We start from the raw sequence: 24,776 nt of genomic DNA on the forward strand, positions 1-24,776 counted from the left end.
TCGGCTCTGTTTCCATGGCCTGTTGAGTACTTGAAACCATCCGGGCCCAGAGGAACGTAATTTGTTGGGCTTTCAAGTCTGTGTTTTCTTCCAGTTCAGAGCAGAACTGAGGGTGGGTTAAGCTGGCTCAATGAGTTCCAAGCTGCTGAGGGACACGTGTGAGTCACTTCCTGTTTGTGGATCCTCACCCGTTCTATCAGGGACTGGTCCTTTCATGTGTCTGCTTCCCTTCCAGCCTTTCTGTTCTGTGGACCTAGGCCCTGTTTCTACTTTACCGGTGCAAAGGGTTACTCAGTGGGGACCAACTGGAGCTTATTTGCTGGTGGCATTTTGTGCACAGCATAAGGCATTGCTTGTCAAAGGCAGTGCTGAGGTAGCAATGCCCGTGTCCGGCCAGCTGTCCTGATATGGCCTGTGTGTATTTTCCCACGGCCCTTTTTAGAGTGATTAAGGCTCACACTGTGATTTTACAGTGTGTAAAGTATGTTCACACGGCCTCATTTGAGAGCCTCACGGCAAAGCTGTGAAGTGCGCAGGGTGGTTATTAGCGCCGTTTTACAGCCCAGGAAGCAGGTCAGGAGAGGCAGCATCCCCGTGGAATCTAGAGGTGGCTGTTTATGCCCCCCCCCCCCCCCGGCTGTTTCCTGTTCGAGACTGGAGGACTAGATAACTCGTCAGGTCTCCTGAGGTCAGGGTGCATGATCCCATCCTCGTCCTGGCATAGGGCATTCATCCTTGGTGAGGAGGGTGCACAGGTGCAAGAATCTAACGTACAGCATGGAGACCAGAGTTAACAGATGTGTGTTCAGGATGTTTGCGGAATGGGATTTAGCCACAGAGGTGTGTGTGTGTGGGGGGGATGGTAATCTGTCCACTCTAGTGACCTGTGCTGCATATGCAGGACATCCTCTTGTGTACATTAAATGCCACAATGAACTCACATGCACCCCACAAACCGGTCGGTGACACCCAAGGGCATAGTGAGGCGTGTCCCACGGCGAGGGGGGAAAATTGGCAAACCTCACGCCAACGCTGGCGTGCGGGAGGCGCACGGGTGGCGGGGCCAAGCTGGGTCCCCGACGCCGCGTGCGCTCCCGCAGGTGCACGCGGCCCCGCCCTCTCCAACATGGCAGCCCCTAGCTGGGGAGCTTCCGGGTTCCGTACCGCCGGCCAGGCTACTTCCGGCAGAGCGATGGCTGGGTTCCCGGGACTGGAGCGGAAGTTCCGGCGGGGGCGGCCGAGGGGAAGAGTGTGTGTCTGTGCCGGAGAAAGGGGAGACTCGGCCGAGCGGTCTCGAACGCCCCGGGGAGAGAGGTACCCCAGCGGCGGGCGCGCGGGCGGGCGGGGGACGGGCGGGCGAGGTCCCAGCCCCGGGAGGAGCAGGGGCGGCCGGGGGGGCGGCCACGGCCTGGGAATGGGGGCGGGGAGGGGTGCGAAGGCGCTGTCCAGTCTGGGGGATTCTGGGAGTGGAGCGGGGCCGGGCTGGGGCTGTCAGGGTGCGGGCAGAGGGACTTGGGCTTCCGAAGTGCAGGCTCCCATTGTGGGGCGGGGGCATCTCGATGCTGCAACGTGAAGAGCCCCTTTGTGGGCAGGGTGGGAATGTCAGCGTGTGGAGGGGTGGCCCGGGTAGAGCTGACGCTCCCACGGTGGACAGTGGTCAGGAAGCAAGTTCACGCCGTGGGGAGGGAGGCACCAGGGCGAGGAGAAGGCGCCCCCCGAGAGGCGGGGCCTCCTGAGAGGTGGGAGTCCCCGCAGAGGAGCGGCTGGGGGGGGGGGGGGCTGTGTTTCCCAGGGGAAGAGGGGCCACTCGGGAGACGGGCAGAGACGCGCTCTGGTCAGGTGGAAGCCAGGTGGGAGGGCCGGCGCCCTGGGCGGGGAGGGGCGCCGGAAGCAAGTTTGGGGGTGCTGCGGGGCGGGCGGGGAGGGGCCAGCCGGCGCTGACATTCTGTTGTGTGTTTGGGAGTCCCAGAGCCCACTCAGCCCGAGGCAGTGACAGCCGCAGCAGCAGGTAGCCCCACGCAGGGGGGCGTGGAGCGCCAGTTGGGGGTGGGAGGCCGCCCGGTGTTCTCACGCTTTCAGGGTGAGACTGAAACTGCCAGGCAGGCTGGTGGGGCTGTGGGGTGTGGGGAGGAAGCCTGTTTCCCTGGCGTCTTTCTCCCCTGCACTTCCCGGTAGGGCTAGGGCTTAGGGCAGAGGAGACCCTGGTGATCTAGAAGAGATGGTGGGACACTGAGGGGTGTCGGGGGGGCCCGGGCTGCCCTGCCTCTGCCCTGGTCCAGCAAGCTCGGGCTCCCTGCTTGGGCCAGAACCAGGATCCCAAGTTCTGAACCCCCAGAGTGGCTGCACCTGCTTCCCAGCCCCGGGATGGAGAGGAACTTCGTGTTCCCCCTGGGGCTTCTTGCCTGCCTTTTCTCTGTGCCTGGGAGGGAACCTGGGTGCCGTGGGGGCTGGGGGCAGCCCCTGCCTGCCTCTTGACTGCTCCCCTTCGTTCGTGCAGGCCCAGCCTGCAGGGAGCCCTGTAGTGTATGTGTGGTAACACCATGTCTGTGCCCCTGCTCACCGACGCCGCCACCGTGTCTGGAGCTGAGCGGGAGACGGCCGCGGTAAGGATCCCCCTTTACCCATGGCCAGTCCCGTGGCCAGCTCCTGTGGCAGCAGCTGGGGAGCTGGCTGGAGGGGTGTGGGAAAAATGGAGGTGGCGGGGGTGCGCAGGGAGTGGCCTGGAGCCGGAGGCCCATGTTAATGACTCCTTAGGCTGCTACCTCAGGTCCCCCAGGGCCTCCGCAGGGGAGGGGTGTGCAGAAGTTGGGCGACCTACAGGGCACATTCTTCCCTGTCTCCCCATTTCTGATCCTTTTCCAGGTTATTTTTTTACATGGACTTGGAGACACAGGGTGAGTGAGTGGGGAGGGGCTGCTCCTTGGGGAGATGGGCACTGCTGCCCCTCCCCCCCAACGGGTGCCTTCTCTCCCTTCCCTCCTACAGGCACAGCTGGGCTGACGCCCTCTCCACCATCCGGCTCCCTCATGTCAAGTACATCTGTCCCCATGCGTGAGTGTCGCCCAGCAGGGGCGGGGCTGGAGGGTGGTCCTTTTGGAGGGATTGGACCCCTCCGGGAAGGGGCGATGTGTGTCCTACAGCCCCAGGCCTGCCCTCACCCCCCAGCGGCATCCTGGGACTTGCCTCAGGGCAGTTGGAAGTGCCGTTTTCAGCCTCGGCTTCTGTGGAGCCCTCACGAATGGAGTCAGCACCGACCCCCAGCCCTAGGGTCTCCCAGACCTGAGACCTCCTAGGATCAGGGCCTCCCCATGCCCCTTCCCCATGTACTCACCCCCCAGCTGGAAGCCGTCACCCTGTGAGGGGTTCTGCGTCTCCATCGCTCTGGCTGATGCCCCAGCCACAGCCTCCAGCCCCACGTGGTGGTTGCCTGGCAACACCTCAAACACAGGCCCTGCCTGCTGGGAGGGGCCCCCAGGGACGGCTCTGCCCCCCTCCTGCCTCTCTGCTGTGGCTTCCTCCTCCCTGCTGAGCGTGGTGGGCCTCCTGGCTCTTCCTCTGCAGGCCTAGGATCCCAGTGACCCTCAACATGAAGATGGTGATGCCCTCCTGGTGAGTTTGGGGCCGGGGGAGCTGTGGGGGCGGGCAGGGTCTCCCAGTGGCTGCCAACGCCTCTGCTTCCCAGGTTTGACCTGATGGGGCTGAGTCCAGACGCCCCAGAGGACGAGGCTGGCATCAAGAAGGCAGCAGAAAACAGTAAGGTCCCTGTCCACCGAGCGTCCCCTCCCCCGGCCCCCACCCCGGGAAGGGCTGGGCAGTGCCTGGCTGGCTCCCTTCCTGGGCCCCTCCAGCGGCCTCCTCCAACCCAGTCCTGCCCCTCCCCCCAGTCAAGGCCTTGATTGAGCACGAGATGAAGAACGGGATCCCTGCCAATCGGATCGTCCTGGGAGGCTTTTCACAGGTGAGGGGGGCTCGTGGGGTGGGGGATGGGTAGCTGGGCTGTGCTCTGCTAACCTCTCATCCTCTCCTCCCTCCAGGGCGGGGCCCTGTCCCTCTACACGGCCCTCACCTGTCCCCATCCTCTGGCTGGCATTGTGGCACTGAGCTGTTGGCTGCCTCTGCACCGGGCCTTCCCCCAGGTGAGCGACCCACAGCCCCCCTCCCGCGGCTCGGGGACTGCGCCGCGGCACTGGCTTTGCGCTGAGTCCCGTCTGGCCCACAGGCAGCCAACGGCAGTGCCAAGGACCTGGCCATCCTTCAGTGCCACGGGGAGCTGGACCCCATGGTGCCTGTGCGGTTTGGGGCCCTGACAGCCGAGAAGCTCCGGTCCGTTGTCACACCTGCCAGGGTCCAGTTCAAAACGTACCCGGGCGTCATGCACAGCTCCTGCCCTCAGGTCAGTGGGGCCCCCTCCCGCCCCCGTCCCTGAGCCCTCCTGCCGGGAGCCTCACCGCGCTCCCTGCCCCCAGGAGATGGCGGCCGTGAAGGAATTTCTCGAGAAGCTGCTGCCTCCTGTCTAACTGGCCGCTGGCCCCCGGCACAGTCCTCCGGCACCTGGGGGACCCAGCAGGCAAGCGTGGCACCATCTCGGATCTGAGCCGGTCAAACCCCTGTCCCCTCCCTCCCTGACCTGTCCTCTTCCCACAGGCCTCTGGGGCAGGCGGCCGGGGCCTGGCCAGGCCTTGCTTCCTGGCCTCAGCCCCCCGGTGTGGGTGTGGGCTGCTTGCGTCTCCCATTGCCCTGGAGACGGGCACCCCCGGCAGCAGGCTCGGCGGGGCTGGAGGCAGCGGGAGAAAGGGGCCCGGCCGCCGACCCACTCACTCAGGACCTCACTCAGAGCCCCGCTTTGGGCCCCCTCCTGTGACCTCAGGGTTTGGCCCGTGGGGCCCTCCCAGGCCCCTGCCCGTGATTCTGCCCAGATAATCGTGTGTCTCTCCTGCCTCCCGCCACTCCAGCTGCTTCTCAGTCATGAATGTGTGCATGGCCCCGGGGCCCCTGGCTGCTGCTGCCACCTGCCCCGGGGCAGGAGTGTTGCTGAGGAGGCGGAGTCCCTCGGGGCCCCTCCCTCTGCCGGTCCCACTTGGGGGCTGGGCCCTGCCTCCCTATCACCCTCTTTCCCCGCAGGCCTGGAGCCTGCTGGGCTGGACTGAGGCTCAGTCTCCCCCAGCTGTCTCCCCCGACTTCGTCCCCACTCCAGGCCAGGGAGGCGGTGGGGGAGGAGCCGTGTCTCGTCTTCTGTCTCCATGTGGTTTTGGGTGTTTTTCTTGTTGTGTCCTGGATTCCAATTAAAATGAAAGAAATCGCTTCCTCAACTCTCAGGCCTGGCTGGTTCTGTCCAGGGGCGTGGAGAGTGACCATCTGCCGGCTGCCCAGTGTGAGAAACGTTTATTGTCAACACTTCGGAGAGCTCCTTCGTAGCAGTATAAATTAGTGCCGGGGGGAGGCGGCGTTTGGTCCCAGAGCCTCCCTCCCTGCTCTCGCTGGTCCTGGGAGTTGCTGGACCCTGTGGAAGATAGAGTGGAGAGAGGCCCGGCTCCTGGTCAGTGGAGCCCACGGCCTCCTTCCTGGTGGGCTGAGCCGGCCCACCTGGGGTTTGAGGTAGGGGAGGCCTTGGCTTGGCCCGACGCCAGAGGCTGGAGCGCAGGGCGGCTGCTTCTCCTTCTCTTATCTGGTCCATGGAGAGGTGGGGGGTCCTCAGGCCTGTGCGCCAAAGCCCGAAGGATTCTGCTTCTGCCAGCGCCATAGATCTTCACCTGTGGCAGAGTGAGGCGTGTGGTCAGGGCCCCGAGTCCTGCGGGCAGCCCGGACCCATTCGCCCCGTCCCAGCCCCCAGCACTCACACATCCTGTCCAGCCCCAAGGCTGCGGTCCAGCCCAGCTCTTCGTGGGCCAGGCTGGGGTTGGCGTAACAGACAGCCACATCGCCTTCCCGCCGGGCCACCACCTTGTACGGGATCTGCAGGGGAGGGGACCCACAAAGCTGAGTCCAGCTGGCCCTGGGCCTCGCCCCTCAGCTGCTGGCCAGGGACAAGGCAGGCCAGGGAGGCCAGGCGGTGCTGGGGGTCCACCTGGTAGACCAGCAGGAAGGGCCTGGGTCTTTGCTGCTGAGCAGCGGAGCTGGGCCAGGGGAGGGGAGCCTACCTTCTTCCCAGAGGCCTTTTCCATGGCTTGGACCATCTGCAGCACCGAGTAGCCTGTGCCTGTGCCCAGGTTGTAGATCTGCCCGGGAGAGGGGAGCAGGCTTTGTGGAAGGGGCTGGAACCCCACCCCAGTGGGAAACTCAGAGCAGAGGTAAAGAGAGGTGTCCAAGACGTGCAGTGTGGGTCCTGCTTCTGCCCCCAGGCCCTAACCTGCCGTGTGGCCCTGCCTGCAGACTGGGGAGCCCCTACCCACTGGGACTGCACTGTCCCCTTCCCTCCCTGGCACCGCTCCTCTCCCTACCCGGCAGCCACACTGCTCCTTCAGCTTCTTCAGGGCTGCGATGTGGCCCTTGGCCAGATCCACCACGTGGATGTAATCCCGGACGCCTGCAGAGGAGGTGGCGGTTGGGTGGGGAGTTTGTTCCGTCCCTGTCTCCCCACCGGCTCCCGTTCCTGGGTCGTCCTAGGCTCACCTGTGCCATCCTCTGTGTCATAGTCATTGCCAAAGACATTCAGGGCCTCCCGACGCCCGATCGCCACCTGGAGGCCGAGGTCAGATCAGCTCCTCTCAGGTCTCCAGCACCAGCTGGGACCCTGGGCCACGCCCCCTGTCCCTCCCCTTCCTCCTTACCTGGGAGACGTAGGGCATGAGGTTGTTGGGGACGCCCTGGGGATCTTCGCCAATGCAGCCAGAAGCGTGGGCTCCCGTGGGGTTGAAATAGCGCAGCAGCACTGCATTCCAGGCCTGTGGGACCCAGGTCACATGGTGGGGGTGGGGCCAGGCAGCACGTCCCACCCTTACCCCATAGCCTCTCTGTTCTCCACAAGCTCTCAGAGGCTGGGGCCCCACCCTGCCCATGCTGGGACCTAGGCAAGTCACTGTCGCTCCATGGTCAGAGCCTCCTCCCTACCCAGGGGTGCTCAGGATCCCAGCTGCTCATGGGAAACTGGAGGGCTCAGCCGGTGCGCAGGGCCAGGGGCCCTCACCTTGTCTGCCCGGCACAGGTCCTGGATCATCTCCTCGATGAAGAACTTGGACTTGCCGTAGGGGTTGGTACAGCCCCCCGTGGGGTGGGCCTCGTCCAGAGGCAGGTACTGGGGGTTCCCATACACGGTGGCTGAGCTGCTGAACACCAGGTTCTTCACCCCGTGGGTCCTCATGATCTGGCCGAGGCGGGAGGCATCAGTGGCCCAGGCCTCCCACATTCATCCCCGCCCTGCTCCTCCACCACGCTTCGGCGCACGCTCACCCATAAACTCAGACCAGAGGTAGAGAGGTGTCCAAGATGTGCAGTGTGGGCCCTGATTCTGCCCCCAGGCCCTAACCCGCCGTGTGGCCCTGCCTGCAGACTGGGGAGCCCCTACCCGCCGTGTGGCCTTGCCTGCAGACTGGGGCCCAGCCAGGCCCTCCCCTGCCCCCACCCTGCCCCCAGCCTCACCTCCAGAAGCTGGATGGTCCCAGTCAGATTGACTCTGTAATAATCCAGGGGCTTCTGCACCGACTCGCCCACGGCCTTGAGCCCCGCAAAGTGGATGACGGCCACAAAGCTGTGCTGCAGGGCAAAGCCAGGGTCAGGGTTGCGTTCCTGGCCCTTGACCGTGGCAGTGCCTGCTGCCTGCCTCTCTGCCAGGCACCCACCTTCTGGAAGAGACGCTGTAGGGCCGCCTGGTCCAAGATGTCCATCTCCTCAAACTCCACCTTGCGGCCCGTCAGCTCCTGGACCCGCCGCAGGCTCTCGGGCATGGCGCCCCCTCCTGGTAGGGTGCAGGGAAGCCGGGAAGCTCAGGGCTAGCCAGACCCCCCACTCCGTCCCCTACCCCCTGTGTTGGGGGGGAGCAGCAGGGGCTCCCTTCTGCCGGCCGCGCCCAAGCTCACCGCGGATGGCATTGTGGAAGTTGTCGATGACCACGGGCGAGTAGCCTGCCTCCAGCAGCTCTAGCACCGTGTGGCTGCCGATGTAGCCGGCTCCTCCCGTCACCAGCACCTCCTCAGCCATCGCACTGGCCCGGCAGGGACAGTCTCGGGGGGCCTCCTTCTGCGGGGGGTCTGGCCCCTTGAGCGCACCTGGAAGGCGGGCGGGCAGCAGCGAGCCCTTGTTAACAAGGTGGCGGCTCCGATGTCAGCCCTGGTTCTGTCCCTTGCTGGCCTTAGGCTCGGGAGATCGCTAGTTCTCTCTTGGCCTCAGTTTGCATCGAAGGGGCTGGGCTTGGATGGGGAGATGGACACGCAGGCACCGTATACTCTAGTTCCGTTTGGCCCAGGTTGTGAACATGGGATCTGAGGCTCCACTTTTCCCTGCCCAGTGTCTGGTGATTGGAGAGTGCTAGGCAGAAGGAAACAGGGCGGCAGGCCTGGGGCTCTGGGATTCTGGGAAGGGGACCTGTCTGCCCGGTGCAGGCCGCCCAGCTCTAGGTGGCCATAGGTCTCTGAGCTCAGTGACTAACACCTCCCCCCTTTCTCTCCAGGGTCAGCAGGCAGGAAGCAGGAAGTAGATCAGATGACCTTACACGGGCAGGCTGAGCCCAGCTCTGGGGCTGTAGCCCTAGTCCTAGTGTGGGCCTCACCCTACCCCACCCCAGGCTGGTTCAGCCTCTGCCCATGCCAGGGCCAGCCTGGTCACTCCTGGGTGGAGCTAGGGATTCTGCCCAATTCAGGCCGCAAGCCTAGGCCGTGTGGACGTGGGCTTGGCCTCGTCTCCACTACCAGGTGTGCACCTCCACCCTGAGCAAACTGCAGGCAGGCGGCGGAGCCGGGAGGAAGCCCAGACACTGAGGCCTTTCATTCCCAGCCCTGGCGCGCTGCCGCCCCTGCGCCCAGGCTGCCTCACCTCTGGGCGCATCCGGCTCTAACTGAGCGCCCGCTGCGAGCCACGCTCTGCGTTACTTTCCTGAATTTCACACACATCTGGATGAGGCGGGTGTTGCCACTGGCCTTGGGCAGACACCAGGGTCCGAGAGGTGAGGGAATCCGCCCGTGGTCACACTGCCAGCGGCAGCCAGGCTGACATCCGGACCCCAGGCTTGCAGCCCGGCCCCTCTGCCCAAGCAGTCAGCCAGCCCTCCTCCTCCCTGCTGCCCGCTGGACTCTGCCCCGGCCGCGAAGCCGCCCCCACCCCCACCGCCCAGTCCGGCGCTCTGCACTGAGCACGGAAGGTGGCCGCAGAGGGGCTCTGGAAGGCTGGTCAGCGGCCGTGGTCGCCTCCTCAGTTTTCCCAGTCTGTACAATGGAGGGGAAGGGGCGCTGGGCCGTGAGCGCTCGAGGGCGGCTGGGCATCAGCCGGGACTTTGCGCCAAGGCTCGGAAGGAGCCGAACTAAGAGTCCCCGGGCCGGGAATGAATGAACCGGGCGGTCCAGCCCAGACAGCGCCGAACGGGAGCGGAGGGGGCGGGCCCGCCCGCCCTGGCAGGATTCCGCCGGGTGCGCGGCCTGGGCCCTCCCGAAGCTCCCTCGTTGCCCGCGGACCACCCGGTGCCTCCCGAACCCACCCGGCCCTTCATTCCGCTTCCCGAACCTGCACAGAATCCCTCGCCCAGCGCTGGCTCCAGAGGCGCCGCCTCCCGCCCCGGAGCGGCGGCTCCTTTAAGGGCTGGCGGCCCACCCAGGTCCCACCCCTTCCACGCCCCCAAGAAAACGTGTCACTTAGGCTACGGCGACTCCGGGAGGACACAAGGCCTGCGCGGCTTCAAGGCGATTGCGCGGCCAGCTCCCACGGAGGGCGGAAGTGGGCGGGACCATCCGCTGACCGGCGCGGTGAGCCGAGACGCGGCGCCCGCGGGCCCAAGTGCCCGGGACGGGGTCGTGCCGGAGCCTCGCGGCAGAGGGCAGGGCATCTGGCGCGGGGCCGACGAGCCGGGCCCCACTCTACCCGCAGGTGTCCAAGCTCTGCCCGACCCTTCGTCCAGTCTAACTTCGGGAAGTCCGACTCCGTGCAGCTCGGGCAGCAGGGGCTCGGGGCGGGGGGCGAAGGTCGCGGGCGGCTCGCTGGGAAGCTGGCGGGCCTCGGAAGCTCCCGGGGCTCCTGTCGACTGCTCTGCATCTCTAAGAGGGGCTGATGCGCTTCAGGCCGCGCCGCAGCCTGCGCAGTCCACGCACGAGCGCGCCGGCGTTCCCCGCAGCGGGGAAAGCCCGGGTCTGCCCGGGTCTGCCCGAGCCTGCGGCGCCGCGAGCTGCCACTGCGGACCTGGGAGAGGCCGCTGCTGCCCCCAGGGGACGTCATGCAGCAGTCCCGGGCTCCCAGGCGAAGCCTGAGAAAGCGCCCCTGCGGGTGTCTGGGCAGTGGCCCGAGCCAGCCCGAAGCCACTGATTTCCAGCGTCCGTGTTGGTGGCCGGGAGGAAATCCAAAGATGAGCAGACATCGCCCTCAGACTGCACCACTGCCAAGGAGTCGTACTCCCCCAGTCACACACACACACACCTACACAGGTACATTCTGGAAAATTAAAGCTTTAATTATCAAAAATCATCTTCCAAGTGGAGATTTCCCAGAGTTGCTGGAGTTGGCAGAAGCCCCCGCGGAAGCTCAGCTCTCACCCCTTTCAGCAAATGCCCTCTGTCTGTCTGGGGGTCTGACGTGCCCCTTGCCCTAATAATCCAGACCCCAGGGGGCCCCAGGGGTGCCGTGGAGGGCTGGGGTTCCCTAGTGCCCGCAGTCACCTCCTGGGCCGCCGCTGGGGCCCAGGGAAGGGAGCCTGCCAGCCCCAGCCTCTGGCGCTCAGGGCTGCAGGGAGGCCCGGGGCCACAGTGCCTCGGTCCTACGCCTCCTTTCCGCCAGCTGAGACCTTGCAGCGTGGCTGGGAGGCCCCGCCCCTAATTTCATTCTCATTGCCACGTCCCCATCCGCAAGTCATCCACGCCTGCCCCTGTCCCGTATTGTCCCCAGGGCTTCGTGTGCGCAGGGGCTCAGAGTTTGCAGGTAGCCTGAGCCACTTTGGAGCCGGTTTTTCTGTTGAGGGCTTGACAGATAAAGTCCCCAGCTTCCAGCAGCTTCTGGAGGTTCACACCCTTGAGAAACAAGTTCAAGGAGGCCATGAGTCGGGAGCTGTTCTCGGCTGTGAGGAAGCAGCAGGCCGGCCAGGCCACAGCGGTCCTGACAAGGCAAGGTGCGTCCCCAGTGCCTGCGAGGGTGGACCCGGCTACCCCTGACTTCCCTCGTACACGATGCCCGAGTGGTGCCCTATCTAGGCCTAGCACAGGGCCTGGCCCACGGGGATCAAACACGCTGGGAGGCAGCCAGCGTCCCGTATCACGGTGCTGACGCAGCCCGACTGGCCGGGTGCTGGCGGGCTCCGCTCCTGCTAAGCAGCCTTATGAGACAGATGCCCTTAGGATTCTGGGCCATCTGATGTGCCACCCTCATTTCACAGACAACCAAATAAGGGCCCAGGGAGAACCTGCTCATTTCAGGTCATGAACCTGACCCCTTTCCAAAGTCCCGGGCGCCTCTCACACGGAGACCCTGGTGGTCTTGTGCTAATGCTGTTGCCTCCTTCACTCCCACTTCGCTACCTCATAAACCTAAAGCCCCCCAAATGCCGGCCACACTCCCCCCACCCACTCCCACCATCCTAACAACCTCCAGGGCCCCTCAGTTCCCGGTCATCGCCAGCAGGGGGCAGGCGCACTTACCGTGTGAATGCCCAAGCCCGCCAGCATGTAGACCAGGTCCTCGGTGGCCAAGTTCCCCGATGCCCCCTGTGCATAGGGACAGCCTCCAAGTCCGGCCACAGAAGCGTCCACGACACTCACCCCCATCTGGAAACAAGGATGCGGAAACGCGCTGCCGCCAGGGCCCAGACCCCCCACGCCCATCCGTCCCAGGAACTCCGCGGTCACGCCTTTCCTGAAATCCGGCTGTGGCACAGGCGCGCGTGGGCGTGCACCGCCGGCTGGAGGGGAGCAGGCTCACACCGCGGGGATGCTGACCGTCCCTGTCCGCTTCCGCTGCGGCGGGTACCGCTCCCCGTCCTGACAGTTCCTTCTGTCTCTCTCTTTAGGCCTCGGCTTCCAGGCCACCTCCTCCCAGAAGCCCCCTCACCACCACTCCGGCCCCTCCCACTGCTGACAGGCAGACCTCTGTTCTTCCTGCCACCCATTCACCTCCCGTCCCCCGTCTGCCCCTGCCTGCCCACCAGGGCCCTATCATGTCACGTGTCCCTGGCGTCGCTTCCTTCTCCCCGGAAGACGACTTCATTTCTTCACTATCCCTAGGCCTGCGCCACCCCCTCCCCCACCCTCACGTTCAGCTGCTTCTGTATTCAAAGGGGAAGCAGACGCCTGCTCCCCCCGCACACGTGCACTGCACACAGGTGAGCACGCGCACACACCCCACCCCGCCCCGGACTCACCCACCCAGTGCAGTCCTGCCTCCCTACCTTCCCTCTTCCTCTCTGTCTTCAGCCTCGCCTGGGCCACTTTTGCCAAATCCCCCGACCCCCACAGTGGGGCGGGGCCCCTCTCCAGGCCTCTTTCCCGGGCGGCACCTGTCACTGTGCAGCAGGACCACTGGCTGCCCCCAGACAGAGGGTGCCACGCACTGACAGGAAAGGGTCACCACGTCTGTGTCCACCACACCAGCCCAGGGCCTGGCATGCCAGCAGGGAATGTTTGCTGAGGGAATAACAGAAACCAGGCTGTCCTGCCACCACGCCCTGCCCTTCGGGTAAATGGGTATGTTTTTGATTACCTGTAGGGCCATCAAGGTGTTGGCCAGGGCTTGGCCATAGGTGTCGTGGCAGTGGACAGCCAGGGCAGCCAGCGGCACCTCCTGCATGACAGCAGACAGCATGTCCTTCATGGCTCCCGGGGTGCCCACCCCGATGGTGTCCCCCAGGGAGATCTCGTAGCAGCCCATGGAGTACAGCTTCTTGGAGACCTGGGGAGACAAGCAGGTTCTTGGGGACTCCAGATTCTGGCAGGCAGGGGCGCAGGGGCTCGGAGCAGGGATCCTCTGTGTAGGGAGAACACCTCCGTGTCCGAGTGTGAGCCTAGAGAGGGCAGAGCCAGCTGTGCCCGGGCCTCCTCCCGCCACGTCTGACTCCTCAGCGAGTTCTGTCCTGAGCAGTAAGACCCCTGCAGCCTGGGCCTGCGATGCTGCCTACACAGTCTTAGCAGGAATTCCTAACTACCAAGGTTTTAGAAGCCCACTGAAAACCCGTGACATCTCGGGACAGCTGGGCAGGACACGCCTCCCTGTGGAGACGCTGCCACATGGGCTGCTGGAGAGGGGGAGGAAGGATGTGGCACAGCAAGGAACCTGGGCGACCTCACCAGTCTTCCACACAGCAAATGAACTAGTGATGTCCTGCGCCCTCGGCCAGGAGCAATGGCTGGGCCTGCCAGGGCAGTGGGGGACAGTGGGAGGTGCACGCCTCTGGGGTCCTAGGGTGCTGGGTTAGAGCCCCTGGGCTGGGTGAATGAATGAAATCGTGACCTACCAGGAAAGAGCAGGGAGAGGAAACCCTCACGAGAGCCCCGCCCGACACACACCTCTGCCACTTTAGCCGGGGAGATCTTCCCTTCGTAGGGGCAGCCCAGCGCACAGGACACATACCTGCGGGAACACAGGGCAGGAATGACATCGGTGCCCCGGGCTCTCCAGCCAGCGGGGCTGATGCAGGGTGGCTGTTGAGGACGCACAGTCCTGGCCAGCCTGCAGCCAGAACCTGAGGGCTGGCAGGAGGCCGCAGTGAGGCTCACTCTGGGAGGTGCAGAGGGAACCAAGGCAGTGCAGCCTAGTGCCAGGAGGGGGCAGCAGAGAACCCCACAGGGCTCACAGTTCAGGAGAAGTGGGGCGTGAGCAGGCACCTGAGCTGGGGCTGGGGGGTGTGTGTGTGTGTAACCACGTGGAGAAGCGGGGAGTGAGAGGGCACCTGAGCGGGGGCTGGGGTGTGTGTGTGTGTGTGTGTGTAACCATGTGCCAGGGGAGACAAAGACTGGCTGAAACTGCAAACCTGCACACCTGCACATGAGCCCAGTGGGCTGAGGGCCGAGGGGTCACTGCCTCTTGCCGACTGGCCTGCTGTGTGCCAAGCAGGGGCACTGAGCAAGAATGACCAGGTACCCGCTTCCTGGAGAAAAAGGCAATCAAATATAGGTGCAAAAATCTTGGGAAGTGATGGGCTCTGGAGGGAAAAAAAGGGAGGTAGCTGGAGGCCAAGTCCCGCGTGGGGACCAGGAAGCCCTCTCCCAGGCCGTTGGGGCTACGGGAAGGGCATCCCAGAGCGAACAGCACCCGGCAAGGGACAGAGGAGCAGAGGCACGAAGCGCATCGAGGACGAGAAGAGGCGGGAAGGCAGGCGCGCTCTGCTCATGGCTCTGGGGGGGGTTGGGTCTTGGATGGAGCCGGCCTCTTCTCCCACTGGCCCTCCTGGAGCGGAGGTCCCTGGAAGCCTTTGAGAGTCAGCACAGCAGCCTGCACATTAGAAGGCACGGGAGGGGCCGGGGTGTGGCCAGCGGCTTAAGCTGCCCTGCGACACCTGCTTCCAATATGACAGCAGGTTTGAGTCCTGGCTGCTCCACTTCCAATCCAGCTCCCTGCTATTGTGCTTGGGAAAGCAGCGGAGGGTGGCCCAAGTGCTTGGGCCCCTGCACCCGTGTGGGGGGCCCAGATGGAGTTCCTGGCTCTTGGCGTCAGTCTGGCCCAGCCCTGGCTGTTACGGCTATTTGGGGAATGAACCAGAGGATGGAAGACCTCTTTATCATCTCCCTCTCTCTGTCACCCTGCCTTTCAAATAAATAAATAATTTTTTTAAAAAGAGGCATAGTAAATGTTTGCTGGGTAAATATTTTTCTTAAAGATTGATTTATTTGGAAAGCAGAGTGACAGAGAGAGCAAGAGAGGGAGACAGAGAGAGCGAGTGAGGGAGCCTCTATTCACTGGTTCACTCCCCAGCTGCGCACACCAGCCAGGGCTGGGCTAGGCTGAAGCTAGGAGCCAGGAGCTCCATCCAGGTCTTCCACGTGGTGGCAGAGGCCCAAGCGCTTGGGCCACCATCTTCAGCCTCCCAGGTGCATTAGCAGGGAGCTGGATTGGAAGTGGAGGGGCTAGGACTTGAACCGGCTCAAAAAACCCACTGTGTCACAATGACCCGGCTACTCACTGAGGACCCAGAGATCTCAGTATACTTAACCATTTTAAGTCTCCCACTGATTCACCAAGCACTGCTGAGTAAGGAAACAGTGGCAGAGCTGCTGAGGAGCCAGCACAGGCCTGGGAGTTGGGGAGACAGGAGCCCCTGCTTTCCCATTCATCACCCACGCATCGCTTCCTGGGCACCTGCTCTGTGCTGGGCCGAGCACGTGGAGAGGAGAGCACAGCACGAACTGGTAGAGATGTGGGCCCTGCCCTCATCCATGGGGAGTGGGGACACGAGAGGATCCAGTGAAAGGTAAGTGCTATGTCGGAGGGGGGCCAGGGGCTGTGGGAGCCCAGAGCAGGGGCACCAGTCCAGCTGAGCACGGGGGAAGCTCTGAGGAGGAGCAGCCTACAGGAGCAAGAGGTTCTGAGTCTACAGAAAACATGTGCAAAGGCCCAGGGGTGAGAGCGCGCAGCGGTCGGGGAGGAAGGGAAGGGCCCAGTGGGCTGGCGGGCAGTGTGCGGAGGAGGCAGGGGCCAGTGGGCTGGCGGGCAGTGTGCGGAGGAGGCAGGGGCCAGTGGGCTGGCGGGCAGTGTGCGGAGGGCGCAGGGCCAGTGGGCTGGCGGGCAGTGTGCGGAGGGCGCAGGGGCCAGAAGGGGGCCAGGGACGATGAGGCAGCAGAGCAGCAGGGACTGAACCATGCGGGTCCTGCAAACCACCTCCAAAGCCTGAACTTGGCCAGGCACGGGAAGGTCTTTAACCGCGAATGGGCTCAGGTGTGCACTCTGAAAGCTGCCTCTGGCTATCACAGGGCCGGCTGTGCAGCCTCGCGGTAGACTACCCACTCTCCCTGAGCCTCAGTTCTACCATCTGAAAAGTGGGGATGGCTCCTCGCGGGGCCAACAGGAGGTACTGATTAGAGTAGTTATGGTGCACACGGTGCTAGGAGCTCCGGCTCCCAGGGGCCTCGTCCCATTCCGGAAGGGCACTTAGGAAACAGAATCACGCACAGACTCACCCCCGCACGGGGATACCGGCCGCCCGAGCCGCCTGCATGATGGCATCAAACCGCTGGAAACTCTCATCGATGGAGCAGTTGACGTTCTTCTTGGTGAAGAGCTCTGAGGCGGCTCCGAAGATGCTCACCTCCCTGGCGCCGGCAGCCACCTGTCAGTGTCCGCGGGAACCTCTCAGCCCTCTCTCTCCCAGGAACACGCACCTACGGTGTCCCAGTGAACTTTACGGAGGGTGAGTGTGAGGGATAGGATTTGTACCTCAGGACGCGACCTTCTCTGTGAAAAGGCCACTGTGGGTGCAAGCAGTCAGCATGAGGCCAAGCTGGAGCGGGGCGGGCCCTGGTCCAGCAGGACCGGTGTCCTTACAAGACGGCCAAGAGAAGACAGAGACGTGGAGGAGAGGGCAGACTGCAGTGGCGCACCCGCAGGCCAAGCAGTGCGTGGACTGCCGGCCACTACCAGAGGCAGCAGGGGGCCTGCACAGATTCCTCAGACGAACCAGGCACACCACAGCCTGGGGGATTTCTAGCCTCCAGCCCCGTGAGAGCACACAGGACTGTCATTTTAAGTGATCCATTTAAAATGGTAGCACTGTCTCATAGTAGCCCTAGAAAATAAACATAGTGACTTATGTCTCAGTAATAATATTACAGGAGGGCGCTGTAGTGCCGTGGGTTAAGCTTCCGCCTGGAACACCTGCATCCCATATTGGAGTGCTGGTTCGAGTCCTGGCTGCTCTACTTTTGATCCAGCTTCCTGCCTATGCATCCTGGGAGGCAGCAGATGAGGGCTTAAATGTCTGGTTCCCTGCCTCCCCTGTGGGAGACCAGGATGGAGTTCCAGGCTCCAAGCATTAGCCTGACCCAGGCCTGGCTGTTGTAGGCATTTGGGCAGTAAGTCAGTAGAAGGAATCTCTTTCTCTCTTGCTCTGCCTTTCATGGAGAAGAAAACAAAAAGACATTAAAAAAAAATAAGAAAGCAACACAGACTTCCTCCAGGGAAACACCAGCACCACCAGCGCTCGAGTTGCTCCTGCAAGGAGCCTTTTGCCTGAACGCAGAACCAGCCTTTCCAGCGACGCTCCTGTCCAGAGCTGTGAGGAAGCTGGCAGGTGCAGGCAGCTCCTGGTGCAACCCTCCTGGAGGGCAGGTGTTTGGCACAGTGGTTAAGTCACTGCTTGGGATCCACACGACCCACACCACAGTGCCTGGGTTTGAGTGCTGGCTCTGCTCTCTCTTCCGGTTCCTTGCTAACATGCACCCTGGGAGGCAGCAGGTGATAGCCCAAGTAGATGGGTGCCTGCCACCCAGAAGAGGAGCCCTGGATGGCGTTTCGGCCTTCTGGCTTTGGTGTGGCCCAGCCCTGGCTGTTGCAGGTATTTGGGGAATGAATCAGAGGATGGGAGATCTCCCTGTGTCTATCTGCCTTTCAAATAAGGTGAAAGCCAACACAAATTAAAAAGAAAAAAGAGAGCCCGCTGGAGAGCTGCCTTTCTCTGAAGCAGGCGATCACGGGAGTAAGCCACGTCTCCCGAGCACGTGGGCCAGGTTCTTGCTGAGCAACGTACGCAAATCTAGCTTCTGCCGTCCTCCCGGCGCCAGGCACTGCCATTCGTTCTACAGCAGAAGCGGAGACTCAGAGAGGTTAAGCATCTGTCAGGATGGTGGAGAGTGGCAAGGGGCAGGCCCAGCACTGCTGACAAGCTGTTCAGATGGACCCCCCATGACAGGGGGTGGGACTAGACACAAAGCAGGGACCAGTGTCACCTGTTTCATTTCTGGGCCCCCTCCACCACCACACCAGTCTCTTACCGCTGACTCAAAGCCTTTCAAATTTGGGGTCAGGACTGGGTAGTTGCTGCCAGGAAACTTCCGGATGCCCTTTAAGACTTCAGTGTGGTCAGCCATCTGGGAGCCAAGGGAGAGACATTGCAAGTCATCACGAGGAGCAGGCCGGGGAAGCCTCCTCACACAACCTCTGTCCTCCATCCTGGAGCAGACCTCTCCTCCCTGCCTGCCCGTGCCTGTGAAGCAGGAGGCCTGGGAGGGGAAGGCCTTAGCAAGGTCACCCAGCAAGTCAGGGCAGCGTCAAGGCTGACCCTGCACCCTCGACTCCTGGCTCATGCTCTTCTGGGCACCACTGCACAATGACTCACCCACGGCCCCTCAGCCAGGGTCCTGGAGGCCTCTCTTCCCCACACCCACCGGCTTCAAGAGCAAATGCACGACTTCCCACCGCTCTTGTCCCAGGAAAGGCCTCCCTCTGGGGGTTGGGGCTCACCTGGGGAACCCACTTGGGAGACACAAAACTGGTGGCTTCTATGACGGGGAGTCCGGCTTCAGACAGCATGTCTATCAGCTTGATTTTCACGGCAGTGGGGACGATGTTCTGCAGAGGACAGAGGAGCACCAGAGAGGCCAGGTCAGCACAGCTGGGTATAAAACAATGCCTATCGGTTCACTCCCAAACCCCACCCGGAAGCCAGGCACACTCCCTGCCCGAGGGTGGGGGACAAGCCTTGTCTTCAGGTCCCACAGGTGGTGGGCAGTCCACACTGGAGGCAGTGCTCACCCCACAAGGAGTTAGTATCGGCATGGAAACTTATCTTTCCACCATGCAGACGTTCCCTTGATTACATGTATAATTTATGACCCCACTATAAACAACTTGAGAGCAAGGGCAGAGATGACCAACATTTGGGGTCCTATGGAAAGGGGCCCCCAAAATATCACACTCTCCCCTTTTCCATCTCCCAGCTGGCACTGGACTTCATTCTCACGTGTTCAACCCACTGCCCCTCGCCCTCCCTCCTCCACATGCAGCCGCGCATCAGCTTCCATGGATCGCTCTGACCAAATCCCCTGCCATTATCTCATGTATACCACAGCACAGTCTCACTCCACCAGTTCATCCTAAAACGCAACCTTCACTGTCTCACTCTTGCTCAACAGCCTTCCAAGGCTCCCTAGTACTTTCAGGATTAGGTTAAGAATAAAAAACTCCAGGTTCTTTTCACCAGGCCCTGCGGCCTGACACCCCCCCACCCCCCACTGCATTCACTAAACCCATTCCACAGATTTCTGAAAGCCCCTGAGTTCCAGGCGGTGTGTTAGGTACAAGGGATGCAGAACAGGAAGCAGGACAGATATGATTCTGCCACCATGGGGCTGTCAGACTGGTGCTCCCAACAAGCACTCACTATGGAAGCCAGACTGCTCTGCCTTAAAGAAAGAACAGAAAGCTTTTCCTACCAAAATACTAAACAGTACATGAGTTCAGAAAAATATGCCCACGACAAGACTACTCTTGGTCCCAGAGATACTATTAGCACCCTGGGAAGTAATTCCCCATCTGTGTGGTCCAATACGTTAGCCACTGGCCACCTGCGGTCATTTAAATTATAGAGAGCGTCAGTTCCTCTGTCTCGGTAACTTTACCTGTTTAAGGGCAGGGAGACAGACAAAGCTCCCATCTGTTGGTTCACTCCCCAAATGCCCACAGTGGCTAGGGGGCCAAAGCGAGGAGCCAGGAACTTAATCCAGGTCTCTCACATGGGTGGCACAGATCCAACTACTCAAGCCGTCACCACTGCCTTGCAGAATGAAGCTGGAGTCAGGAACGGAGCTGGGTATCAAACCCAGGCCCTCAGAGGTGGGACATGGGCATCTGACCACCAGGCCAAACGCCACCCCAGCCACATAGCAAGCGCTCAGAGCCACACGTGTCTAGTGGCCAACACACTGAGGTCTAGAATATTCACAACCAGAACATTTTCCCATCTTCATGGAAGGTTGTATGGGACAGTAAGGGTGTAGGTGTAAATGTCACCCCTCGAACACACAGATTTTTGTTTCCTACACAAAAACGTAAGATTTTAAATATACAGATTATTTTACAACCTGCTCAAGTCACTTAATCAATTCCAACAATACTGGATCTTACGAAAAGCCCAAGATGCACTTGATCCAGCTTAGTCGCGTCTTGGGCCGCACTTCCCACCGTTCGGCAGACTCAAAGCAGATGGCCGGAGCACCCACTCGGTTCATGTCCATCTTTACCTTTTCATTTTGCAGTCCATCTCGGGGACCAACTTCCACGATTTTCACCTGTTTGGGGAGCGTGCCCATAGGCGACGACGTGCTGACCTTTGGTTTAAAAGAGGAAACACAAAGTCAGAGGAAGAGGCCGTCACACCAGCCAGGGCGCCACTGTGAGGGACCGCACTCATGGCCCTGCGACCAGACGCCATGGACCTCAGCCGTCAGCGCACATTTGGCGAGGACGTCTTAGGAACAGGAATGAGCAAGACTCACACTCGCAGGGCAGGCTCTTCCCTGAAGCGCGCACAGAACTCCGCACCTGCTCCCACAGCCCGTGTGCGCCACCTTCTCTCTCCACCGCGGCCACCGGCCACTTAAACCACAGCCTGACCCATCCCCTTCCCTTTCCCCCATGGCCCGTGAGGCTCCACGTGGTGTGGCTTCCACTGACCTTGCTGAACCCAGCAGGTCCCTCTACTACCACCTCTGCCCTAGAGGGAGCCAGGCTCCAGTGCCCCTGGCCGCCTCCCCCGCTCAGCAGGCTCTTCTCCCATCTCCGTTGTGGAAGCCCCCCCCCCCCCCTTTGCAAAGCTGCCCCTCCCTCCCCTCCACCACTCCCTATTCCAGGACCATGATTATTTCCCGCAGAGCACTGCCAACAACGTCTCCTGGATGCCTCAGGCAGAACACAGGCCCCTAAGGGACCGTGTCCGTCTTCCGCGGCGCTTCACCCTTACCGTTTGGCAGGGCACAAGGCAGGCACTCAGCAAATTTACCAAAGCAACAAATAAATGCACGAAGGGCTTGGGGGTCCCAGAGGCGGGCACCTACGGAGCGTGGGAGGGGCGTGGGGCTAGTCTCGGGCTTTGAGGAGGGCAGGGGTGGGGGTGAGGACGCGTAGGAAGGCTCTGTCTGGTTACAGTCAGAGGCAGGGCAAAGCCGCCCTGAGTCCTCTTTACACAACATCTGCCCCAGGCTTCCCCTGCGCCCCAGCAAGCCCTGTGCGAGTGCTTTTCCTCCTTTCCCTTACCCGTCTTACCCTGACAGCACTTAACTTTTGCAGATTCGATCAGGATAAATGTTCCGCAGTGGGCGGACAGGAGGGGTACGTGGTGTAATCCGCTGAGGACCCCGACCCCTGAGAACCTGTAGGAGCTCCCTGCCATCTCCCAGATGCACAGTGAACGGCTCAGCTGGACTGGCCTGGCTTTAGCCAGCAAAGCTTCCTGGAGGCCAAGGGGACAGGCCACACGGGAAGGGCCTGCGACCCGAGGCTCCGGCAGGGCTGGCAGTCTCTGTCGTGCACGGCCCTGAGACTGTCCTGCGCCTCTGTGTGCCTGACTTCTATTCTCTGCTTAATTCCAAGGCCCCGGGACATAACAGGGGTGCAATAAATAAGTGCAGGGTGCTGCTGAAAGAACGGAAAACTTCCTGCCGAGTTCCTTTTATTAGAACAGCGTAACTCCACCTCCTGCCCTTCTGTAACAATCCCATTCATTAAACATGTCAGCGCACAGCATCTTCTCAGCAGCCTTAGGAGGTAGGACTGTGCACCTGCTACGGACCCGAGAGCCCGGCACACCTTGCGGAATTCTACTAAGCAACAAATCTGAGGCTTGGAGAGATGACGTCACTTTCCCAGAGTCACCTGCCTGGCTGGCCCCCGGGGCGCTACCTCCAGCGGGCAGTGTGGCCCCTGACCCCCTGGCCAGGGCTGCCTCTGTGCCACCCTCAGGGCTGCAGTCTTGTCCTCCCCCAATGCTCAGGTCCTTCTCTCCACAGCCGTCTGCTCAGGGGTGAGCCCCCCGCCCCCCAGGGATGAGTCCTGCGCTGTGACACACCCCCACCCATGCCAGCGCCAATACCAACCCAAACCCTGAGCATCAGGACAGCCCCGCCCCGGGAACGCGTGTCCTGTCACACAGCTGGACACAGCTCGGTCATGGTACCGCTCTGTAGACGAGAAAGCGGAGGTTTAGACAGTAGATAACTACGTCGGGGCCACCGCAGCTGGGGCTGTCAGTCAACCCCTTACAGCCGGGTGTCCGACCCTCTCCCGCTGCGTGCGGACGGGAGAACCTCAGATCCAGCCCAGGGGAGTCCCAGCCTGGCCCCACGCGACCCAGGCCACGCTCAGCAGGCCGGGGCAGCGCTCCGCGTCCCTGAAAGCGACCACAGCTGGAAGCGGACGCGAGCGGCACTGGAAGGAAGTGTTGTGGTTTTCACTAAGAGGTGACAGGTGTGAGGCTCGGCGCGAGGAGGGAGCCGGGGCACCGGGAGGGCCCTGCACGGGGAACCCACGCCCGCTCCACCTCTCCACGGCCCTGAAGGGATCTGGGCGAGCCAGGGAGCGCCGGACACTCCACGGCGCTCCCGACGCTGCCCAGCTTCGCCTCTCAGAGGGCGGCCGCCGCGGCTCGGGCCCCCGACCCCGACTGTCACGGCTGCCTGCAGGGTCGTCCCTTCGGCGGACGGGGCACTTACAGCCCGGAGGGTCGCCAGGCCCACCAGTCGCCGCGGCAGCACCTTCCTCACTGTCGCCATCTTGGCCCCGCTTTCCCAGCCGCCGCCCAGCGGCGCCCCACGTGACGGCCTGGGGCCCTGGCTCCGCCCCCGGGGCGGGGCCTCGCGTGACGGCCTGGGCCCTGGCTCCGCCCCGGGGCGGGGCCTCGCGGTGACGTTTGGGCGCTGGCTCCCGCCGGGCTCTCCAGGTATTCGCACGGCTGGTTCTCTATTCGGTAGCTTTCTGAGCGCCCATCGTATGCCAGACAGGGTAAGACTCTAGGGACGTGAAGATGAACAAAAATCACGCAAAGCCTCTGGCTTCGTGGGTTTAGAGTGTGAGAGGTGAGGGGGCAGATGTTAATAACCACACACAGTTTTATGCTTTTTAGCTTTCATGGTAAGAGGCGTCACTATTCGTCACTCTGTTCTGAGTCCCTTGCACGTCCTGATTTTTCAACACGATCTCCACGGTCCAGATGTAGGCGGTGAACCCCAGGAAAGCAAGCAGCTTTTCATTTCAGATCTCGAAGTATAAGTAAAATCTGTCCAGGCAAGGAGGATCCAAAAAAGGCTTCCCAGAGAGAGGGACTAGCAAATGCAATGGTCCTGGGGCAAAAAAAAAAAAAAAAAAAGGAATGTTAGGAGCAGGGTTTTGCAAGCTATATTTTGTGTTCCACTAGTGCGTCATAATATCAATTTAGTAGGTACCAACTTTTCTAAAGAATAGCAGGGCTGGTGCTGTGGTGTAGCAGGTAAAGCTGCCACCTCTAGCGCTGGCATTCCGTATGGGCACTGGTTCGAGACCCAGCTGCTCCACTTCCGATCCAGCTCTCTGCTATGGCCTGGGAAAGCAGTGGAAAATGGCTCAAGTGCTTGGGCCCCTGCACCCACATGGGAGACCTGGAGGAAGCTCCTGGCTCCTGGCTCCTGGCTTTGAATCGGCCCAGCTCCAGCTATTGTGGCCACTGGGGAGTGAACCAGTGGATGGAAGATCTCTCTCTCTCTCTCTCTGTCTGTCTCTCCTTCTCTCTGTCTATAACTCTGCCTCTAAAATAAATCTTTAAAAAAAGTCATTTCTACAAATAAATATAAAAATGTCCAATAAGCACTCGGTAAGAGGCCCAGCATCACTAATCAACAGGGAAATGCAAATGGAGCCACAATGACATACCACTTCACACCAAGTAGGACAGCTAAATACAACGTGGAAAATAGTAAATATTGGTATGGGTACAGAGAAGTTAGAAGCCTTGTGGATTGTTGGTAGGACGTAAAATGGTGCAACTACAATGGAAGACAGAATGCTGGTTTCTCAAAAAGTCAAACAGGGAGTCATCGTAAAATCCATAAATACCATAGAGTCTTGGCATTTCTCTTCTAGGCACACACCCACAAGAGTTGAACAGAGGGGGACTGAAACAGATGTCCCTACACCAGTGTGCAAGAGCCACATTGTTCACTGTAGCCAACAGCTGGAAACAAGCCACATGTCCCTCTCTGGATAAAGGGGTACACAACGTGTGGGTTATCCATAAAATAGGACAAGCCCACTCCTCACCCCTGAAACGGAGGAAAGCCTGGAACACGTCACAGCCTGGATGAGCCCGAAACATATCAGGGTAAGCTGGCACAGAAGGACACACATCCGATGACGACACTTTTCCACGTGACGGCTACTTTTGTGTGACAACTTGACCCGGCCACTGGGATGCCCAGGGATTCGGCTGCACATTGTTTCTTTCTTTCTTTCTTTTAAGATTTATTTTATTTATTTGAAAGCGTTACAGAGAGAGGTAGAGCCCGAGAGAGAGAGAGAGAGAGAGAGAGAGAGATCTTCCATCTGCTGGTTCACTCCCCAAATGACCGCGACTGCCAGAACTGCGCTGATCCGAAGCCAGGAGCTTCTTCCAGGTCTCCCACGTGGGTGCAGGGGCCCAAGGACTTGGGCCATCTTCTACTGCCTTCCCAGGCCACAGCAGAGAGCTGGATTCGGAAGTGAAGCAG

The 24,776-nt window shown here is 61.5% G+C and overlaps 3 protein-coding genes across 4 annotated transcripts; 1 reads left to right on the plus strand and 2 right to left on the minus strand.

Moving 5' to 3' along the window:
* Window positions 1-1,205: 1,205 nt before the first annotated feature.
* On the plus strand, window positions 1,206-5,309 carry LYPLA2 (lysophospholipase 2). Its single transcript, XM_062190624.1, has 10 exons — window positions 1,206-1,314; window positions 2,498-2,603; window positions 2,863-2,894; window positions 2,986-3,051; window positions 3,562-3,609; window positions 3,683-3,753; window positions 3,885-3,958; window positions 4,035-4,136; window positions 4,220-4,393; window positions 4,467-5,309. The coding sequence occupies exons 2-10, from the start codon at window positions 2,526-2,528 to the stop codon at window positions 4,515-4,517; spliced, it is 696 nt and encodes a 231-aa protein (XP_062046608.1). The 5' UTR covers window positions 1,206-1,314; window positions 2,498-2,525; the 3' UTR covers window positions 4,518-5,309.
* Window positions 5,310-5,339: 30 nt separating this feature from the next.
* On the minus strand, window positions 5,340-9,739 carry GALE (UDP-galactose-4-epimerase). 2 transcript variants are annotated; one of them, XM_062190622.1, is made up of 11 exons: window positions 9,649-9,739; window positions 8,013-8,201; window positions 7,776-7,891; window positions 7,576-7,689; window positions 7,124-7,300; window positions 6,768-6,881; window positions 6,610-6,676; window positions 6,438-6,523; window positions 6,138-6,215; window positions 5,838-5,952; window positions 5,340-5,750 (listed from the first exon to the last, which is right to left on the minus strand). In XM_062190622.1, the coding sequence occupies exons 2-11, from the start codon at window positions 8,131-8,133 to the stop codon at window positions 5,692-5,694; spliced, it is 1,047 nt and encodes a 348-aa protein (XP_062046606.1). In that variant the 5' UTR covers window positions 8,134-8,201; window positions 9,649-9,739; the 3' UTR covers window positions 5,340-5,691. The 2 variants fall into 2 exon arrangements, with proteins under 2 accessions (XP_062046606.1, XP_062046607.1); XM_062190623.1 differs by lacking the exon at window positions 9,649-9,739 and adding an exon at window positions 8,965-9,161.
* An 825-nt stretch (window positions 9,740-10,564) lies between these two features.
* On the minus strand, window positions 10,565-22,827 carry HMGCL (3-hydroxy-3-methylglutaryl-CoA lyase). Its single transcript, XM_062190625.1, has 9 exons — window positions 22,752-22,827; window positions 20,286-20,372; window positions 18,508-18,615; window positions 18,039-18,134; window positions 16,230-16,378; window positions 13,623-13,686; window positions 12,820-13,008; window positions 11,763-11,888; window positions 10,565-11,138 (listed from the first exon to the last, which is right to left on the minus strand). Exons 1-9 carry the CDS (start codon window positions 22,809-22,811, stop codon window positions 11,037-11,039), a joined length of 981 nt encoding a protein of 326 aa, XP_062046609.1. The 5' UTR covers window positions 22,812-22,827; the 3' UTR covers window positions 10,565-11,036.
* Between the last annotated feature and the right edge of the window lie 1,949 nt (window positions 22,828-24,776).

Source organism: Lepus europaeus, chromosome 5 (assembly GCF_033115175.1).
Source record: "Lepus europaeus isolate LE1 chromosome 5, mLepTim1.pri, whole genome shotgun sequence".
Taxonomy (NCBI): Eukaryota; Metazoa; Chordata; class Mammalia; order Lagomorpha; family Leporidae; genus Lepus; species Lepus europaeus.

Coding starts and splice junctions, on each gene's coding strand:
- LYPLA2 (XM_062190624.1), top strand. CDS start 2,526: ATGTGTGGTAACACCATGTCTGTGCCCCTGCTCACCGACGCCGCCACC. Junction 2,604..2,862: donor CTGAGCGGGAGACGGCCGCG/GTAAGGATCCCC, acceptor ATCCTTTTCCAG/GTTATTTTTTTACATGGACT. Junction 4,394..4,466: donor TGCACAGCTCCTGCCCTCAG/GTCAGTGGGGCC, acceptor CCCTGCCCCCAG/GAGATGGCGGCCGTGAAGGA.
- GALE (XM_062190622.1), bottom strand. CDS start 8,133: ATGGCTGAGGAGGTGCTGGTGACGGGAGGAGCCGGCTACATCGGCAGC. Junction 7,301..7,575: donor GGACCATCCAGCTTCTGGAG/GTGAGGCTGGGG, acceptor CGCCTCGGCCAG/ATCATGAGGACCCACGGGGT. Junction 6,216..6,437: donor AGGAGCAGTGTGGCTGCCGG/GTAGGGAGAGGA, acceptor TCTCCCGGGCAG/ATCTACAACCTGGGCACAGG.
- HMGCL (XM_062190625.1), bottom strand. CDS start 22,811: ATGGCGACAGTGAGGAAGGTGCTGCCGCGGCGACTGGTGGGCCTGGCG. Junction 16,379..18,038: donor TGAAAGGCTTTGAGTCAGCG/GTAAGAGACTGG, acceptor GGACACTGACAG/GTGGCTGCCGGCGCCAGGGA. Junction 13,687..16,229: donor GCCGGTATCCCCGTGCGGGG/GTGAGTCTGTGC, acceptor GTGTTCCCGCAG/GTATGTGTCCTGTGCGCTGG.